Source organism: Mauremys reevesii, linkage group 23, assembly GCF_016161935.1.
Source record: "Mauremys reevesii isolate NIE-2019 linkage group 23, ASM1616193v1, whole genome shotgun sequence".
In the NCBI taxonomy this organism is placed as follows: Eukaryota; Metazoa; Chordata; order Testudines; family Geoemydidae; genus Mauremys; species Mauremys reevesii.
In genome coordinates this window covers 13,008,438-13,028,312 of record NC_052645.1, presented here as the reverse complement: position 1 = coordinate 13,028,312, position 19,875 = coordinate 13,008,438, and the positions used below count along the sequence as shown (strand labels likewise).

At 45.5% G+C, this 19,875-nt stretch overlaps 1 protein-coding gene across 2 annotated transcripts; it reads left to right on the top strand.

Moving 5' to 3' along the window:
• The first annotated feature begins 73 nt into the window (after window positions 1-73).
• Window positions 74-19,475, top strand: FAM76A (family with sequence similarity 76 member A). Of its 2 annotated transcripts, XM_039511280.1 has the most exons (10): window positions 74-269; window positions 780-844; window positions 2,389-2,443; window positions 3,021-3,173; window positions 4,250-4,407; window positions 5,476-5,562; window positions 6,262-6,393; window positions 13,480-13,615; window positions 14,723-14,824; window positions 17,502-19,475. In XM_039511280.1, the coding sequence occupies exons 1-10, from the start codon at window positions 189-191 to the stop codon at window positions 17,586-17,588; spliced, it is 1,056 nt and encodes a 351-aa protein (XP_039367214.1). In that variant the 5' UTR covers window positions 74-188; the 3' UTR covers window positions 17,589-19,475. The 2 variants fall into 2 exon arrangements, with proteins under 2 accessions (XP_039367214.1, XP_039367215.1); XM_039511281.1 differs by lacking the exon at window positions 6,262-6,393 and having other exon boundaries at window positions 76-269.
• The last annotated feature ends 400 nt before the right edge of the window (window positions 19,476-19,875 follow it).

Genomic DNA, 19,875 nt, shown 5'->3' with positions numbered 1-19,875 from the left:
CGCCCCCTCGCCCAGGAGTGGCACTCCGGAGAACCAATGGGCGCCGCGAGACGGCGTCAGACCGCGCGCCGCGCCCGATGAGCGACGTTACCGAGAGCCAATGGCGGCGACGGGTGTAGCAGCCCCGCCTCGCGGCTGCCCGACCGCCCGTCCCGGGTTAGGCTGCGCCTGTCAGTGAGGGCGGCGGGATGGCGGCGCTTTACGCTTGTACCAAGTGCCACCAGCGCTTCTCCTTCGAGGCGCTGAGCCAGGGGCAGCAGCTCTGCAAGGTCCGGGGCGCGGGGCCTGGGGGGATGGGACCCCTTGGGGGAGGAGTGCGGGGGCCCTGGGAGGAGTGGGGGGTTGGGGCCCCTTGGGGGAGGAGTGCGGGGGCCCGGGGAGGAGTGGGGTTGGGGCCTTGGGGAGGAGAGTGGGGCCCTGGGAGGCGTGGGGGGTGGGGGCCCCTTGGGGGAGGAGTGCGGGGGCCCTGGGAGGAGTGGGGGCCCTGGGAAGAGTGGGGATGGGGCCCTGGGAGGAGTGGGGGGGCCTCAGGGAGGAGTGCGGAGGGAATAGGGGGCCCTGGGAGGAGTGGGAGGATGGGACCCCTTGGGGGAGGGGGGCACCTGGGAGGAGTGGGGGGAGGGCCTGGGAGGAGTGATTGCAGGATGACTGGTCCATGACCATTGCCGTGAAGAATACCTCTGCTTTGTCCAAGTTGTTGTGTTGTTGGGAGCGGGGGAGATTGGTGAGTCTTTGGGGAACGTGTGTGGTAGAAGCACTAACTCTGCTTTTTGCTGCAGGAGTGTCGAATTGCGCATCCCATTGTCAAATGCACTTACTGTAGGACCGAATTCCAACAGGAAAGGTAAATTTCTGCGAAGCTTAAACACTGGACAATAAAAAAATAGTTGGCATCCGCTTCTTTAATACATATCCAAAATAGTCGCACTTCAGCATCTTGATTCTCTCAGCAAGGTCCCTTTTTCTGTGTGTGAATTTGGCATTTATTGACAGCTCTGGAAACATGTACAGCAGAAGCAGTACTGGTACAAGCTTCACACACACTGGCCCACTAAAGTAACTTAACCCTGATCTTTAGGTGTCCCCCGGAAAGATTAAGGAGACAGTTTGGTGGCCTTGAGAGTTCTGCTGAGAAAGTAAACGTGGTATGTTAGTGCCAACCGGGGCAGGGTTTGTAATGTGGGAACAAGACTGAGAGCCACCAAACTAATTTCACATAAGCCAATGAGTAACCATCAGTTGTTAATAGCTTTAGGTAATTAGGGGCCTATGCTGTTTATGAACTGGCAACCTAAAGGTCATATCCTGTTACCTAAAGCCTGAGCCATCCTTTCTCTCCGCTCCTGTTTTCTGTTGTAAAATGTTCCCCACACTAAATTCCTGTCCTTCCACTGGTGATTCTTTGTATCCATAACCCATATGCCATTTGGTTACAGCAGCCCATTCCTTGAAATCCTTGTTATGCCACTTGTGTTGTGCCTTCAATGATCCAGCACTCTGTCATACGTCATTCGAGTGCTTGTATGGGCCAGTATTGTGCCTCTTGATGAGGCTCTAATCATAGTCCCAATCTCTGTCAGGCAGACACATTCTGTGCTCTTGATTTTGCAGCATGGTGTGTGGCATTTCTTCCTGGGTGGGGCTCGGCTCTATCTTTCAGTGATGTGCCTGGGTGCTCATGGAAGCTGTTCCCCTTCTGTGTTTTGGCATGCAAAAATGATTCTTATTCTCTATGCTGTAGCGTAAATACCTGTCTTGTCCTTCTGCATTTGCAGCAGTAAATATGGTTTTCTGCTTGGTTTTAATTTCATTTTTGTGAATATATGAAGAAGAGGGACCAACGATCCCAGCAGCCATTGAGCATATTTCATGCAGGCACTGTGCAAGGTGGTTCCCTGTTTTCCATCCTGCATATACGGGTCAATGAATCTCAATCCTGATCTGCATCAACCCTGCTACTGCAGTGCTTGCCCTCTCCGATACTGAGATTATCACTAGCGTTAAATCATGTGGTTTAATGCTGGGTAAATGTCCACAGCGGATTAGTTAGTGACCAACTAACTCGTTTTGTTGGTGACCAGAGTCCCAAGTGAGCAAATACGTGATGAAATTAAAGGCTGAGGCCTTAATTAAATTAAAGGGGCTGCTTTATGAAAATGCTGTCTTTCAAGAATACCTCACTCTGGTAGATTATCACCACCAGGCAGGGATAGCAAATACATTTTATATAAAAGCCACTTAGTGAACAAGAATACAAATATCCTGTCAGGAGAGTTGTTTGGTCAGGGGAAATTTAGCTCTCAAGCACAGAGGGCTTAATCTGTACCCAGATTTTGCTGGCACAGTTATACTTCATTCTTGCTTTTTCTTAATCTTTTGTTTTAATAGCAAAACCAACACAATATGCAAGAAATGTGCTCAGAACGTGAAGCTCTATGGAACGGTAAGTGCCGGGGACTCTCCCGTCCACTTCGTAATTATAAGGCTATTTCCATTGTCTTTCGTCCGTAAGTGTGTTACAGCCTGTCTGCATAGCGGTTACCTCACCCACTACTGAAATGCAGTGTCCTTTTGGGTGAAACCTAATTGCCATTCACTTTTTTATGGTGAATGGCAATACTTCACACGAGTTTAGGACAGCAAGTGACCTATCCCATATCCAGTTGAAACGAAATGGAGGATTTGGGGAAGTCAAAATGTGATCACCTAAATTCAGATTTGAGCAGGAAACTGGAATAAACATTTCTTCCCTTTAGGATGAGGTTTGAACCTTAGGTCCTGACCACTTGTCATTAAAGATCCCATGGCACTTTATGCAGAAGTCAGCATAAGTTCAGGTATCCTGGCCAATCGCATATACTGCAGTTAGCTTGGATGCCTGATCACTGGCTTATCTAGGTACATGTACAATTCTTGGGTCACTATGAAGATGAGAGCGTTTGAGTGATAGAAAAATGCACGTGTGCCATGTTTTTACAAAGCATTGCTAACCTGTACAGCATCTGTCTTTCTTTTTAAAGCCAAAACCATGCCAGTACTGCAACATAATAGCAGCATTTATTGGCAACAAGTGCCAGCGCTGTACAAACTCAGAGAAGAAATATGGGCCACCCCTCTCCTGCGAACAGTGCAAGCAACAGTGTGCATTCGACAGGAAGGATGATAGAAAGAAGGTGAGTTTCTATGTAAAATGGGGACGGACAGGTGAAAAAGCTAACTGCAGTAATAGCCAGTTCATCTTCTGCACAGAGTCACAGGATTTCAGCAACAGGAACATGTCAGCTATAAAGTATTTTCTGGCCAGCTCAAGAATTTACATGTGTTATGAGAGACGTTAAATACTAAGTTCATTGGATTACTTTATATTTTCTGCACTGTAGTTCCTTGATCAGGTCTTATTCTGAACTGGACTGAGTGTAGATGCTCACACAAGTGAAAAGGGACCCACTCCAGAATGGATGGTAGAGATAAAGGGAACTTTACATACTGTGAATTGTCCCAAAGTTAAGCATATGCATAAGTCTTTGTGGATTTAACATGAGCCCCAGGCCTACAGTTTTGGATGCTATATAAATAGTTCTGGACAAAGCCCCTTTAGAGCAATAGTTTTCAACTGGTGGTCCGTGGACCTGTTGATGTCGGCAGACCATGTCTAGTCCTCAAGGGATCCACAAAAGGTTGTTGTTACCATAGGACAGTAGTTCTCAACCTGTGGTCTGTGGACCCCTGGGAGTTTGCAGGCTATGTCTTAAGATTTCAAAGGGATCCGCACCTCTATTCAAATTTTTTTAGGAGTCCACAAATGAAAAAAGGTTGAAAACCACTGGCATAGAGTATTCGTGTTCAGGTTTCCCAAAGCTTGTGCCTTGGAGGTTCAGGTGTTGAGCTTTGTGTTTATAAAAAGCTAAATTGCACAGTATATGATTTCTTACTCTAAAATATCATGGGGAGCATGTGATATAAACAAGCCAGGAAGTGTCAGCTCAGAACTGATGGTAGCTGTGCCAAGTTTTTATCACTGTGACTCTGCTGGTTGCACTGGCAGTGCTGAATGCAGTCAACACCCTTTCTAACCACATCAGGGACCCCTCGAGTCACTGCTTGTGTGTTGTTTGAGACTGCATACCTTGTGTCTGTAAATCCTGAGGATGGTTGATCTGAAGTTGCCATCAGGCTACTTGTCTGCTCCGTGCTTGGGATGTGCAGAGGAAGCAAGATAAAATCCTCTGACTCCTACCTTGCCTTTCAGGTGGATGGGAAGCTGCTGTGCTGGCTGTGTACATTGTCCTACAAACGGGTCCTACAGAAGACCAAAGAGCAACGCAAACATCTAAGCAGCTCTTCACGGACGAGCCTGCAAGAGAAGGAGCAGTTCAGCAGGCTCAGCAGTGGCAGCCACTACAACAGGTAACTTGCATGTAAATGCTGCATATTTGCTCCGTTTTAGCACTTTCCTCCCACTGGAAAGTAGTTCTGACCTAAACCCAGTAGTTCTGACCTAAACTCCTGATAGTGTGGCAACTCTGTAGTGAGATGTTTTACAGAATGTTTACTGACATTATGCTGTTTTCTCAAATAATTAAAGCTAAACTGCATTTGTCAAATGAATGACAGAAGTGCATTAACTCATTCAGCAGCCTTGCTCTTCCAGGTGACTGAAACTGGGGTACAAAAAAGTGAAATGACTTGTCCCAGATGACACAGCAAGTCAGTTGGCAGAGCTAGGACTCCTGACTCGACCACTAGACATGTTTCCCCAGCATTCAGAATTGACTGATTCAGATCAAACACTGCAGCTGAGATCTCCTAGGAGACTCTTGGTGATGTTCCCTAGTTTACCTCAGCAGCAGCCCCCAGATGTGCATTCTCAGTGGGGACTTGGGATGAGCTGATTGGGGAAGGTATCCTTTTCTGTGTATTGCAGAGTCTATTACAGTTCTTGTTGATATTGGGTCAGCTTAGATTTATTTTAAAATATACGGTTTTGAACATAGAATGGTCATGTGCCTAGAGGTTTGATTGGCACATTGTATAAAATAAACTCTAGTTTCTCTTTAAGGAACGATCTTTTATCTGGCCATTGCTGTGCTTGGCGCTCTCTTCTCTCTAAGCTTGTTGTGGGTGTGCTTTAGTGGGAGATGATAGTGGCAGAGGCCCTGGAGGTTTTTCACCTTCCTCTGCAGCGTGGGGCACGGGTCACTTGCTGGAGGATTCTCTGCAGCTTGAGGTCTTCAAACCACGATTTGAGGACTTCAGTAACTCAGACATAGGTTAGGGGTTTGTTACAGGAGTGGGTGGGTGAGATTCTGTGGCCTGCATTGTGCAGAAGGTCAGACTAGATGATCATAATGGTCCCTTCTGACCTTAAAGTCTATGAGTCTGTATTTATCTGTGCCTCTTTCTTGTTTCCAGACAGTCTCTGATTCATAGGCCTTTTAGGTTCTGACATGTATCTTCATTGTTTTTCCTTCATAGCCAGAAAACCTTATCCACCTCCTCTATTCAGAACGAAATTCCAAAGAAGAAACCCAAGTTTGAGGCCATATCAGCCAACGGTGACAGGTGAGCCAGTTGGTTGGGGAAGATGCCAGTGGGTGGTCTCATTTAAGTTTGCGTAAGAGAGAATTCAGTGCAACTAGCAGGATGCTTATATGATAGAATGGGGCTCTCAAACATTGGGACTGCAAGGGCTGCATTAGCAGCTTTCTGGGACCCCACAGGCCAAGCCTGCCTGGCACCTAAATGTACGCTTGACAATCAAAAGATTCCCTGTGTTTGTACCTACTAGAAACTGCTTATTGGTTGAGTTCACCAGCAATTACAACCTGCAGCCTAGATCAGCTTTCTCCTCACCCTGCAGTGACAGGGGAAGGGTGGCCCCAGGCTGCATGATGGGGCTCTGGTCTGCAATTTGGGCTTTCCTGGGCTAGAACGTTATCTATTAGAATAAAAGCTAGGCTGCAGTCAGAATAAAGAGTAGAATGCAGGGAGACAATCATTAGATGAGAGACTATAGATAAGATTTCTATCTCCCCCCTGTCCTGGGGGAGGGAAAGTGATAAACAGCTTCCTCTGAACACAGTGAATCCGATTCTGCCACTGCTATGTGCATGCAGCTCCCATTGACATCAGAGCTTGCATGCAGCAGAAGCCGCAGAACGGACCTCACTAGCTGTATAAGGAGAGAGTGAGATGGATATATTTTTTTTACACTCTTGTACATGCATATTTTCATTCCTCCCTTTCCTCTCTGATTCTCAGCGTTCCTTCCTCTCCCGAGATGCTTTGCCCCCCTACCCAGAGTGCCCCGTCCGTGTTGGTGCAGTGGGCTGCTTCCCAACAGAGTCCCGGTGCCCATCATTATCCTGTTTCTCAAGGCACTGACGTCCTGAAGTGAGATCACCTATCGTTTTCTCCCACCCCCGGTTGCCCTCCTGCCCTGGGAATTGTCTCACATATGGAAACTGGCCCTATCGATGGCTCTTCTTCCAAACTGCATTGAATTGGGAACATAGAGCACAGCATAGGCTCATTAGTGCCGGAGAGTCTTATTAAGTCTGTTGAAGTCACTGAAAAAGCACTCGCTGTCCATCTCAATTGTTCATCATTTAACTCCAAATCACCTCTGTCCTAAGGACACCTGTTAGCCCATTGTCTGTGGCTATTGATGTAAGAAATGCCAGAGCATGAAACTGAGTTTAAAGAATTCTTTAGGGTGTAGCGGTTGCACAGTTCTTTAAACTGAGCTTAATGCTGATTGACTGGAGATTGAACACCACCTCCCCCTGGCCAGAGCAGGTACAGCACAAGCAGTAGCGCTGCAAGCTGCCCTCTACCAGTACACCTCAACCTTGACCTCTAGGGTGCTCTATTCAGACCTCTGCTGAGTCTGCCAATCGTGTTGTAGGAGAGTGCCACCTGTGATGGTAGAACTCTTAAAATACCTGCTCGCTAGGAACTGGAGTGAGCTCCTTTAATTCATTCCACATAAACTATCTAGCAGCCATTAGCTGGTAACAAGGCTTGCTCACAAGTTACCTGGAGCAAAAAGGCTCCATGTCCTAATCCAGTAAAAAAAATGTAGCAAACGATAAATAATTCAAATTACTTCATTTCAGTTTACTCTTGTACCGTATCTTGTTCTCACTTTAAAGCCCTGGTAGGCTGTGATCCTCACCACACACTTACTCTAGTTTTAGGGAAATCCCATTAATAAGTTATACATAATTATAACTACTGCTCCTAAGCTCCAGCAGTGGGCTCTGTGTTGTCCAAGACATAAGTTGCAGCCATTTTAAATAGGACTCTGTTTCTGTAGGGCAACAGTAACACTTAGTGGCTACTGTAGTTTAATCCTGGGGCTGTAATTCCTTGTAGATGTAAAAAGTGTCATTCTGGAGTATTGATGGTTAATTTGAGGGGGGTGAATTCTACTGTGCGGAGAGGCTCACCGCACTAGCAAGAGCTGGGCGTAGCACAGGCTGAAGTTAGGTATCGTCACCACCCAGCTCTGTCAGTGCAACTCAACGCTGTCCTGCAGCAAATCCAACCTTCCCGAGTCCCACAACTCTGCCAGGGGACCTCACTCAGTTCACTGCTCTTCCACTCATGGGTCCCAAAGAGCTCTGATGGTGTGTTCACTACCTTGACTTGAGCACCTGTTGCTAGTCCAATCCTGAGCCACTTCAAACAGGTATGCCGGAGCACCTCAATCCTGGCCTGCTGCACCCAGCCCATAGCTTCTCCTGAACAGAGGCTACCAAATGTGTTGTCATGGTTCAGGTCAATTGCACCTGTATTCCCCCTCCATGGTTCCTTAAGAGGACTCTAGGCTCCCAACTCCACAGCTCTCACCTCTCTTGGGCAGAGACCCATGTCTTTCTCCTTCCTGACTGGGTTTTGTCAGGCTGCACAGTTCCCTGCCTTCACTCTGATATCCCCAGCAAGCCAGACTGCCTAACCAGGTCAGCATCTGCATTTTGCTCGACGGTGAAAACATTACAGAGAAAACACACTAAGAACAATAAAAAAGCCTACATGCATGCTAATAAGCTTACCATAGATCACTCCCTAGCTCCAGCAGAGTCTCTGGTAGGAGTTTTCCCCATGGTTACAAGTTGATGACAGCCTTAGCTCAGAACTAGCACACTCGTGAATAGTTTAGTCTATCCTTTCCTTGGGCCTTTGATCTTGAGACTCTGGGAAAAGGTGATCAGCAGACAGCAGTCCTCTGCTAGGGCCTAGCTTTAAAAGGCTGGGGTTTTGCACTGTGGTGGTGGGGAATTTGCATTCATCTCCCGCTACAGATTCCCCTGGCAAACCACTTGACACTTTGTCAAAAGTCCTTGTCAAGACAGTACAATCTTTTGAAGTTCATAACATTCCCAGGGTTCGCATCATCTCTTTCCCCGAGAGAGGTTATATGCAGTCCCAGCCCACAATAATATATCATCTTTGCATTTAATACAATGGACTCCCAAGTTACTTAAACTTAATTCAATAAGGTTTTTCAAGGATATTGCATGAAATTGCCATATCTGTCTCAATGTGGTCTTACACTATAGACAAATGTTCACAGTGGATTGGATTAAAACACCAACACTCCTTTCACTTGTGACCACTGACAGAGTCCAGTTTCAAGATGTGAAAAGCTAGTATGCTGGCCACCCCTGGGCCATCTCTTTAGCACAGAAAGATCATAAAAACATCTATCTGATCCTTGTAGGTGAGCTCTAAGACACAAATATGTTCATCCATATTGTCCTGAGGGAATACTGAGCCGCAAATGCTATTAAATAATGATATTCCCATATGCACAAAATTTCTGTGCTTATACTTAAAGTACTCAGTTTGCAGGCATGGAGAGGGTGATTTGAGATGAACTGCTTCTGCTTTGATGTAGTTAGTTCAACCTTAGACCAAGCTACTATTTCCATTTAGAAAATATTTGTTTAGGCAGATTTTTCATAGTTGGGAGGAAATTTCTAAGTTATTTTTAGTTGTAATTTGAATGTTGACCTTGACTGCGTCCCTTTAAACCAGCCTGACTTTAGTAGCAATGTCTCCAAACAACTGAAACATCATCCCTGAGAAAGGCATTGGTTATAGGAAAGGAGTGTCAACCCCAGAATTGGGCCTTCCCTAAAGTGTGCAGGGATCATTGTACCACAGTTTGTATATGTCGGGTATATTTTGGTTGAACTTCTTAAGAGGCACTTTTTTACAAAAAAGTGTGTGTTTGTTTTTCAGTTTTACTTCTAATTTTGTAGCTAACTTTGTAGCTTCCACTCCTAACTTGAAGTTAGGGTTTGAGATTCACTCAAGACAGGGAAAAGAAACCCTTCTCTTATTGACATGACTTTAAAAAAGTACCCTCTGATTTTTTTTCACCTTGAAATAATTGCAGAGGCATGTTACAGCAGTTGGACTTCTGAGTACCTGATTGTGCACACAGATCAGGTAGGCAGGTACCCAGCCACTCTGAAATATACTCCCAGTTTGCACCTGCATAATTACCCCCCACTGTCTGTTTCTAGGCACCAAACTCAGGGCTGAGTTGAGGCTCTTTTTCAGTTTGGGGCCTCCGTCTTTACTTGTGAGTTGCCAATATTTGTTAATGATGCAATAGGATGAGAACCTCTCTTTAAAACAGTCTCAAGATCTCTCCCTTTTGTTCTTTGCTGAGGGGAGCAGATGGGTCTTTCTTCCAGTCTCCTCTTCTGCCTTAATAAGTACTCTTGCCCAGTAGCAAACCAGGATTTGCAGAATTTCCTGAGTGGGTGGCCATGGGAAGTCTGAATCTCCTGGGAATGTTTATTACCTTGGGATACAGCAGGATTCATGAAGCAAACTTGGAACCATTAGTGGTTATCTTTAAGAACTCCTGGAGGACAAATGAGGTCCCAGATGACTGGAGAAGGGCAAACATAGAACCTATCTTTAAAAAGGGGAACAAAGACCAGGGAATTATAGACCGGTCAGCCTAACTTCAATATCTAAAAAGATACTGCAACAAATTATTAAACAATCAGTTTGCAAGCACCTAGAGGATAATAGGTCGATAAGGAGCAGCCAGTGTGGATTTGTCAAGAGAAAATCATGCCATATCAACCATATTTCCTTCTTTGCCAGTTACTGGCCTAGTGGATGGAGGGAAGCAGTAGATGTGATATATCTTGGTTTTAGTGAGGCTTTTGACATAGTCCCACATGACATTATCACACACAAACTAGGGAAATGTGCTCTAGATGTAGTTACTATAAGGTGGTTACACAGATGGTTGAAAGGCTGTTTGCTATCAAACTGGGAGGATGTATTTAGTGGGGTCCTGCAAGGGTCTGTCCTAGGTCTGGTACTAGTCAATATTTTCATTAATGACTTGGATAATGGAGTGGAGATTATACTTATCAAATGTACAGATGGCACTAAACTGGGAGAGGTTGTAAGCACTTTGGAGGACTGGATTAGAATTCAAAATTACTTTGACAAGTTGGAGAATTGGTCTGAAATCAACAAGATGAAATTCCATAAAGACCAGCGCAAAGTACTACTCTGAGGAAGAAAAAATGAGATGCACAATTACAAAATGGGGAATAACCGGGTCGGTGGTAGTACTGCTGAAAAGGATTCAGCAATTATAGTGGCTCACAAAATGAATGAGTCAACAATGTGATGCGGCTGTGAAAAATGCTAATATCATTCTGGGGTGTATTAACAGGAGTGTTGTATGTAAGACATGGCAGGTAATTGTCCCACTCAACTCAGCGCTGGTGAGACCTCAGCTGGAGCACTGTGTCTGTTTCTAGGTGCCACACTTTAGGAAAGATGTAGACAAACTGGAGAGAGACCAGAGGAGAGAAACAAAAATGATAAGAGGTTTAAAAACCTGACCTGTGAGAAAAGGTTAAAAAAATTGGGCATGTTTAGTCTTGAGAAAAGAAGACTAAAGGGGGACCTGATAGTCTTCAAATATGTTAAGGGCTGTTATAAAAATAGTTCTCCAGGTCCACTGAAGGTAGGACAAAAAGTAATGGGCTTAATCCACAGCAAGGGAGATTAAGGTGAGATATTAGGAAAAACTTTGTAATGATAAGGATAGTTAAGCACTGGAATAGACTTCTGAAGGAGGTTGTGGAATCTCTGTCATTGGAAATTTTAAAGACCAGGTTGGGTCTTTTGGGATGGTTTGTTTCCTTGCTCCTGCCTCAGAACAGGGGGCTGCACTTGATGACCTCTCAAGGTCCCTTCTAGTCCTGCTTTTCTATGATTCCGTGAGCCCCTCGTGGCCAAGGAATGGAGTAGGATAGGCAAGGACTTACTTGTAAACAGGCAATTCAGGGAAGAAACTTGGCTCTCCCTCCACAGAGAGTAAATTGGTCTTTGCTCTCCTCTGGTACCTCTCTCCCCCAGCACGTCTATGTGGTGTGTGGAGCCCTGAAGCTCTTGTTCAGAGAGTGGAGATGCTCAGAGTGACATTACTGCATTGTGCATGTGGCAAAGGTGCTGGAGGCTGCTTTGCTTCCCTCACTCCAATCTGGTACCTGGGTGGCGCATTGCAGAGAAGTAGCCCGTTACAATGTTATGGGGTGCAGGCTCTCGTTTGGGATGGCTGCCTACGACGGTCGATAGGCGAGCAGTTTTAAGAACAGGGAGTCTGCTCTACTGCATGTGCAAGAGCCATGTCTACACTCAGAAATTACATTGTGCTGGAACACGTATTAACTAACATGATGTTAAATGCTCAGTATAGACAAAGATTGGCTATGTGTAACATTATGGGTTCCACCATAGGGTTAGCCCCAGCCAGCTGACATGCAGTTAAATACATCTTGTCTAGACCAAGCATTCAACATCATGTTAGTTAACGTGTTCTATGACAATAAGACTCTCTAATGCAGATAAACCCTCACAGACCTGCAGTATTAAGCTTCCCTTTCCTTCCTGGCCAGGATTTATTTCTCATCCCAGCAAGGCTGTCCTGTTACTTTTATGACCTGCACAACTCCATTCATTGAATTTCTCCCCTTGGATTCCCAATAGGGACCCTTCTCCACCACACCATATAAGGGAGGAAAAGCCTTTCTTCATCACATCCCAGAGACCCTGTCCCATCATTCAAACTGTGTCCAATTAGATTCTGTCTTTTCATAGTATTGCAGAAACTCCCTTGGGAGGCAGGCAGCAGATATTCTTATTCCCATTTTACAGATGGGGAAACCGAGGCACAGGTGACGTAACTTATCTCAGGCCACAGACTGAGTCCGTAACAGTTACATTTATAGTCTGGTGATCCTTGGCCTTCAGGGGACTAGGCCACACTGCATTTGCCTTAGACTCTACCAATACTTGGGCTGAATGCACAGTCCAAATATATGGTCCTGGTGAGATTCTTGCATTATTTATTATTAATTTTCAAATAATTTGTACAGCAGCAATAGCATATAATATTGGGAAACGCTATTCCGTAGCACCAAAGGGTAACAATTAGACATATTGTAAAGACAGACTAAACAGAACAGAAGGTGGTGGCTAGGTAGATACTTGTGGCAGGGACCATCTCTTTGTTCTGTGTTCATACAGCGCCTAGCACAACGGGGGGGCTCCTAGGCATTATTCCAATACACACCATAATAAACTTAGCTACGCAGAACATTGATAGTTCATAGGGAGACTTCCTGCTTTACCAGAGATGGGGAGTGTGTGCCTGTCACCCAAACAAGCTGTCAGCCAGCCAGCTAGATTCATAGAGTGTGACAGTGTGTGAGTGGTATCCCAGAAGGATGTGTATATCTCCCCTTCACTCCTCCTCTCTTCCTGAATAGTCCTTTGATGTGGCAATGAAGCTTTTTCCCAAATCATTGTGCCATGGCTGGAATCAAAATACAAAAAGCCCAGTGCATCTCTTCCTGTTCCTCCTCCTCCCCAGATAACTTTGTCTGTAACCTCTGAGAGTTCTTTCTATTGTTTGTTTAAGTTAGAGGGTTAATTTGTTTCTTTTTCTTGTTCCAGTGTTTACCAGGGTCCTGATTTGCATTTAGTGAAAGGTTTTCCCCCCACTGCCATGGATTCCCTGTGACATAAAGAGGGTTCCTAGGTGATTGCATAAAGTTTCATTAACTCATTCATTGCTTTTCCACACCTCTTGGTTTGAAAATGGATCGTCTCCATGCAAGTAAAGGTAGTCTCAGACAGTGGCTAGTGGTTGAAAACATCCCTAACAGTCCCCCGTCCTTTCTTACTGAACACTTAATATTAAACTCATCAAGATACAAATTGTATTGCATATCAGGACATCAGCCATCATGCCATGTGACTATCTATGAATTCCCATGGTGTCTGGTTACAAGGTCGTAGGTACCTAATGTAGCCTTTGAATGGATGAGGTTATTCAGATGTCACAATGTCATCTGTGAAAGGGCTTCCACGTACTGGTGAGTAGAAGGGTGTGTGATGAGATTCTTTCCCTTCTCTCTCTTGCAGCTTTTCTCCAGACCTTGCCCTGGACTCCCCTGGCACGGACCATTTCGTTATTATCGCCCAGCTGAAGGAAGAAGTGGCCACTCTGAAAAAGATGCTGCACCAGAAGGATCAGATGATCTTGGAGAAAGAGAAGAAGGTACAGCCCTGGACCGCTTCCACACAAAAACTGCACAGGGAATTATGAACAACTTACTTAAAGGTCTTTACCTTGCACATTTGTACAGTGTCTGTCTTGTTAGCCTCGTGGAAACCAGTGAACTCTCAAGTGGGTGTTGTCTGCAAGCTGGTTAATTTCCAGGGTTAAAGAGCCAGGCACTGTGGCAGGAAAGAAGGTGGCTTTCTGGCTGTTTGGAGATGGGTGGGCCAGGATTGCAGAGAGGATCAAATTGTGACCATCCACTGCCACACAATGAACATTACCCCTTTTTCCTTTGCCTTGTACTCCCAGTATGCCCAGCCTTATGTGCAGCCAGTGCCTGACCACTGCTGCAGTCCAAGAAATGGTAGTAGGCAGGTAGGTTGCATGTGGGGTTGAGTCCAAGAAAGCCCATAGCTCCTCTCTTTGCATAGGGAGAGCAGGCAACGCTCAGACAAGCCTCACTCCTCACTTGTGGTACCCCTACTTTGGCAGTCCTGAGTCCCAGGCAGCTCTGCTGATGCACCTCAGCTCTGGCTGCTTTCACAGCATGGTGTGAGAATTATCTTTCTGACTCAAAGTATTGCTAATAATAGTCATACCTTACTTAGCACGCCACAAATGTTAATTAATCCACTCCCAGAAATCCTGTTCTCAAGTGGGTAAGTATCATTATCTCCATTTGACAGAGAGAGAAACTGAGGCACAGAATGGTTAGTGGCCTACTGATGCCCAGCAGGGCAAAAATGAATAAGAGCTATCAGAAGTCAGCCCCTCTGAAAATTAATTGCCCAGAGTCACAGATTGCACTGAGGTTACTAAAGATGCACCCATGCTGGGGTCCTGCCTGGGTCCCACCTTTGGTATCAGCCTCAGCTCTTGGTGCAAATCCTCTGGCCTGCAGTTGGGCAGTAAATATTCTGAACACTCCTTGGCCTACAGGATCTCAGTGTTAACCCACATGGTGCCTCTCTGAACATGTTCCTTTCTCCAAGGTGGCTTCTACAGAGACATTTTCCAGGGCAGGGCATCTGTTCAGGGTGAAGGAATCTGGACAGTCCCTTTTCTCCTCACTCATCAAAAAGCTGCTTGCTTGTTTCTCTTTAGATCACAGAGCTAAAGGCCGACCTGCAGTACCAGGAATCCCAGATGAGGGCAAAAATGAACCAAATGGAGAAGACACACAAGGAAGTCATGGAGCAGTTACAGGTGATGGCATTTCTATACTAATTTGTTGAGTTGTGATCTTTGCAGGAGTGACTGAGAACACTACCTAGATCAGACACTTCTCAGGCTTCCACCCACACAGCTCTGCTAATGCCTTTCAATCCCAACATGAAATACTGCCTGTTAGACTAGGACTTGGTCCCAGCTGTGCTCCGCCAGTGCACCTGAATCCTTACAGTCCCTCTTGCTATTCTCTTCCTGGGCTCAGTTTTTTTGTATTGTATGGTTGTATCCTCTGCAAACTGGATGGGAACCATGAAACACATTTTACTTACTACCAAAGTCAAGCTTGAACCCAGATGTCAAGACTGTAAGGCCTATTTGTCCACCCGCTGCACCACTGAGCTCCTGATTTGTTTTATTAGCTCAGTAGCCAAGGAGAACAAAGCCTAACAAACAAAGGGTGGTGCTTTTTGTTGGACTAAATAGATATCATTGTAAAGAAGTCCGTGAGCTTATAGGAAATGTCCATTTTTTTTGTCAGGCCATGAAAACGGTGTATATCAGCGGGGTAGATTCTCGTCTGCAGTAGGTCAACAGGGAATTGGTTAAAAGAAAGAAATCATATATGGGGTGCAAAGTTCATCTCCTTAATTGCTCTGTCTGGAGTTTACAATCAGCTAAAGCTCTAGCAATGAAGAAAAAAAACAAAGGTGCAGATAAGACACAGCAGAAAATGTTCTTTCCCCATCACCACACGCCCAAGTTAATTATTAGGGTAGGACAGGTTTTTGTAGATTACAGTTGCTGTCAGAAATCTATCAGTGCTTGTGAGTTCCTGTCCACTATGCAACTTCATAAGTTGTCTAAGACTATCCCAGGCTTTGAGCAGTCATGTTATGGATGGGGTTGAGACACCTTTTAGAACTGAAAAATTAGGAGACTGGATGGCTTGTGGGGCTGGTAATGGGAGTCGGAGCCCATGATCTCTTATGTTGTCTGCTTGAATTTTCCGAAGTGACCCAAAATTGTTCCCCTTTGCAGGCTGTTAGGTGGCCTGTGTAGAGTGAGTTGATATTCTCATTCCAGTTCCTTGTCAACAAATGTTGCCACAAACCGGTTGCCTTTGTTAGCAGTCTCAGCAGAGAAGCCAAGGGCACTGAACTTCCTTTTATCTCTTGAGACGGTCCCTCCAGGTCAGGGCAGAAGCACATCTGTTGGGCACCGTGTGGGGAAAGTGGTACTGCCACAGCTGGTACTGTACGTGTTCTGTGGCTGAAGAGAGGACTTCAGTCTCCAAAGTTGTCAATACAACACCTTTCAATAGCACCAAACTTGCTCTATTTTAAAATAAAAGAAGAATCAAATATCTGACCTGGCTTGCCCTCGTACACCTGTCATTCCTGGGTGGAGAGGCGTGTGTGTGTTTCATACTTAGCTCTAAATGAAACAGCCCAGAACTTGGTCTTTCCAGTGTCTTGAGTGTAAAACTTCAGCTAACATTGGCAGAGGTTTTGGAAACTATTTTTCTCCAATGATTCCAAAATCAACATTCAGATGGTGGCAGTGTATAGCAGGCACCTGGAAGCTTTCATAAGATTCACTCTTAAGATTTTTTTTTGTAATGTTCTGTTTTTTGTGGGGGAGCTCAGATTTGTGTGGGTGCCTCTGTTCTTAAAAGCTGAAGGAGGCAGAGGAAATTCCTTTCCACTCTATCCCTGCATCCATTCTCTTGTTTGTGATCCATCTGCCCAGGGCAGCTGGAGACTTGGCTCACCCAAGTTCTCAGCTGTAGGCAAGGGTCATTCTAGCACCCTGCATGCCCACTCAATGCAGTTTGCAAACTGAACCAGAACTGCCATGTCTGGTTTTGCATGCAGAAACCTATCATTAGCTTGTGCTGTATCAACAAGATAAGCAGAAGGCCAGAGAGTTTGGAGAGAGGTGGTTCAGAGGCTTCCTAGTAATACAACGGAGCCTTTCACTTCTATTTGCCTGGTTTGAATCCAGTCTAAGTTAGCAGTGACTGAAAGTTGTTACCCACTGGCTGTTTGGTGATTGATGAGGAATCCTCTGTCTTCTCTCTTGTTCACTGAGACCTGGATTCATGTCACAGAAATCACCAACGCAGTAATGCTTCCTGGTAACATTGGCAGCCCCGCTAAAGAGGCCGAGAATGAAACTGGCCAGGAATACCGATCAAGCCACTCACTCCTAGAATTGGTCAGAGTTGAAGAGGATTGGGGGTTCAGTGTGGGGGGAGCTTGCACTGCCACTACCCATTCTGCACCTTGTTCTGTGGACTTTGGTCTCCAGAGCTGTTGTTTCAGCACTTCTCACAAATAAAAAATGAAAGGGATGGGGGAAAGAAAGGGAAGCTTCCCAGGCAACTCCCCGTGGAATTGAAAGGTCCCTCCCTATCTTGTCTAATGAAAAATCACGTAATCTGTTGTGCTTCGTGATGGAAGCTGACTGCCTGCAGCACTTGGGAAGGAATTCCTCACTCCTCCCATTTACCGGTAGATTGGTCGGGTACATTGGCATTTGACTGCCTCTGCGGCGTCAGGTGTTGCCAGCTGGTGGAAATGGAATACTGGCCTTGCTGGTGTGATCCAGGACAGCAACTTCTGCATCCAGGAAGCCAGCTGTGCCTGTCCGGGTAGTTCTTGGGTAACAATGATCCATGCCATTAAAATACCCATTTTCACTGTGTTTCCAGGCCAAGAACAGAGAACTCCTGAAGCAAGCAGCTGCCCTGTCCAAGGGCAAAAAGCCTGAGAAGTCAGGAGCAATAACCTCCCCTTAAAACAAACTGGGAGCTTCCCCAGCATTAACCCAGGAGGCCTGTCTGTTCGGCTGGAATCCAAACCTCAGTCTTGTTACTATCCTATCGCTATGGACTCGATGGAACGCCTGGTGTCTGTTGCCTTTCGACAGCATGTTTGAGTGTGTCTGGTTTCAATATCTGTTGAATACTGTTATATAGTATAGTGATCCATGGGGAGCGGTGTACCCACACATCTTGCTGTCCCCCAGGCCCTGGAACTAATGGTCTCCAGAAGAGACCTGTTTGGGAACAGGTATTACCACTGCCACGTCATACATTAGAAAACAGGGATCCTGTTACGCTGGAGACCCGTCTCTGCAGTTTAAAATCTGCTGGGCTGAGGCACAATCTGTTGTTGCCTGTTTTTCAGGCTTGCCAAGACTTTTGGGGGCACGGTGAGAGCTTTATTTTCAAGTGTTTTGTGCCTCCTTTGAAGAGAAGCTCTGAAATCGCCTTCCCCAGAGAGAAAGCAGGGGGCAGCACGCTGATCTGTCTGGAGCAGTTATCTATCTTTCAAAAACTGTTCCAAAATCCGGGGTAGAGATTTATCTTGGGTTTTTAAAACATTGGCTTGGCAAACCTAACTGCCTGTTTTGATCACCTTTGGTTTGAGAGTCTTACAGAATAATTGTGCATAACCATATGGTGGCCCTGTGGGGCTCTAATTAGTGGCTCGGGCTAATCTAACTTCTCTGGCACTGCAGACAAGGCAGAAGGAGAGCTTGAGGCTGTCTTAGACACGCTCTCCCCTCCCCAGTCCCGGATCAAGTTGATCCTTTTACGTCTTCTCCTCTCCACCCCACTTCACTGACGTCAGGTGTAGGATGAGGCTGGTTACAAGAAGGGAGTTCAGTCAGGTCAGTAATGACACAAAGTAGGAAGTGCAGAGACGCCCCCAACCTCCATTCCCAACAAAAGCCAGCAGGATAAAAGAGCCGAGAAGGTTCTCTGCTTTGCAGAAACAGTCTGACTTCAGAAGCAAAGAGGCCGTAAACAGCTCCAGAAAGGTCAGCTGGAATGTGTACTCCTAACCCACCCTCCTTAGAGGAGAGCTGAGCTCTGCAGCTGTCAGAGCCCTGCCCTCAGGGCATCTCTTAGGGGGGGATAAAAAGCACTCTGCCGTGCAGATGGGCTCTCAAGTCAGCAGGTTCCAGGCCAGGTTACTCCATGGAATCCCGGTGGCCAGCCCTATTCACACAAGGTGGAGAGAGTGCTCAGGAGTTGGAGACCCTACCTCAGGGGAGTAGGGGAAAGAAACTACCTTAATGTAGACAGGCACCAAATGGAAAGAGATGAGACACTGACCCTTTGAGACAGGGCTAGCTGCTCTAGCTGGGTTTTTATTAATCTTTTTAAGTAGAGAGTTGCAGGGTTTTTTTTTTTTATTAAGATGAATTTATTCAATGGCACTTTTCAGACATTGTTAGCTTTGAGCGTGGAAGAGCACATTGAAGCATCAGATACTGTCATACGGTTTTGGTTTTGGTTTTTAAAAAGACTTTAGGATGCTAAGAAATCATTGCACTCTGCCAGAGTGTGACAGCTGGAAAAAAAAAAAAACCATCTAATTTTATACTTCACATATTTTTAGAAAAAGTCTGAAATGTATCAATAGGATTTTTTTTTTTTAAATGAGGGCTTTGCTTCTTAGCTTCCCTCAGGACACAGAAATAATAATAGACGAAGAAGGGCCTTGTATATACAATGTTGGATTTTTTTTAAATTGTGACACATTGATCATGCAACTGAGTAGCTGATGTTTTGTAGTAATGTTGTTTCTTTGTATGTTTGTAATAATGGAGATTTTAAAGGGATGCTTTGATTTGTACAAAACTCCGACAAACGTTAAATGTGTTTTAAACAAAATCCTCTTGAGCTGTGTGATATTTTCTGTTTGCCTTTTTTGGGCTGAATCCCTAAAAGGCATCCTTAGCTCTGACCTGGGACTGATTTGTCTGCTGAATCCTGGCTGTGCACTTGAAGCACAATGGTTTAGTGGTGCTAGTCATGGGTGTGGTGTGTGTGGAGAATTGAACAGCATTTTCTTTATTTCGGCTTTCTTGTATTTTTGCTTCTATCTTTTAAGTTCTCATAGTCAAGACTGTTGCAAGAATCATTGTCACTTAACCAGTCACATCCACACGCTTCAAATTTACCCCAGATGTGCCAGACAAGAAGATCCTCGTTCATTTTGCTTCTCCAACCAGAATTGCTTCATGAACCAAAACTAAACAGGGAACGACACTCGATAAGAAAAAAGACTAAA

Coding starts and splice junctions, on each gene's coding strand:
- FAM76A (XM_039511280.1), top strand. CDS start 189: ATGGCGGCGCTTTACGCTTGTACCAAGTGCCACCAGCGCTTCTCCTTC. Junction 2,444..3,020: donor ACGTGAAGCTCTATGGAACG/GTAAGTGCCGGG, acceptor TTCTTTTTAAAG/CCAAAACCATGCCAGTACTG. Junction 5,563..6,261: donor ATATCAGCCAACGGTGACAG/GTGAGCCAGTTG, acceptor TCTGATTCTCAG/CGTTCCTTCCTCTCCCGAGA.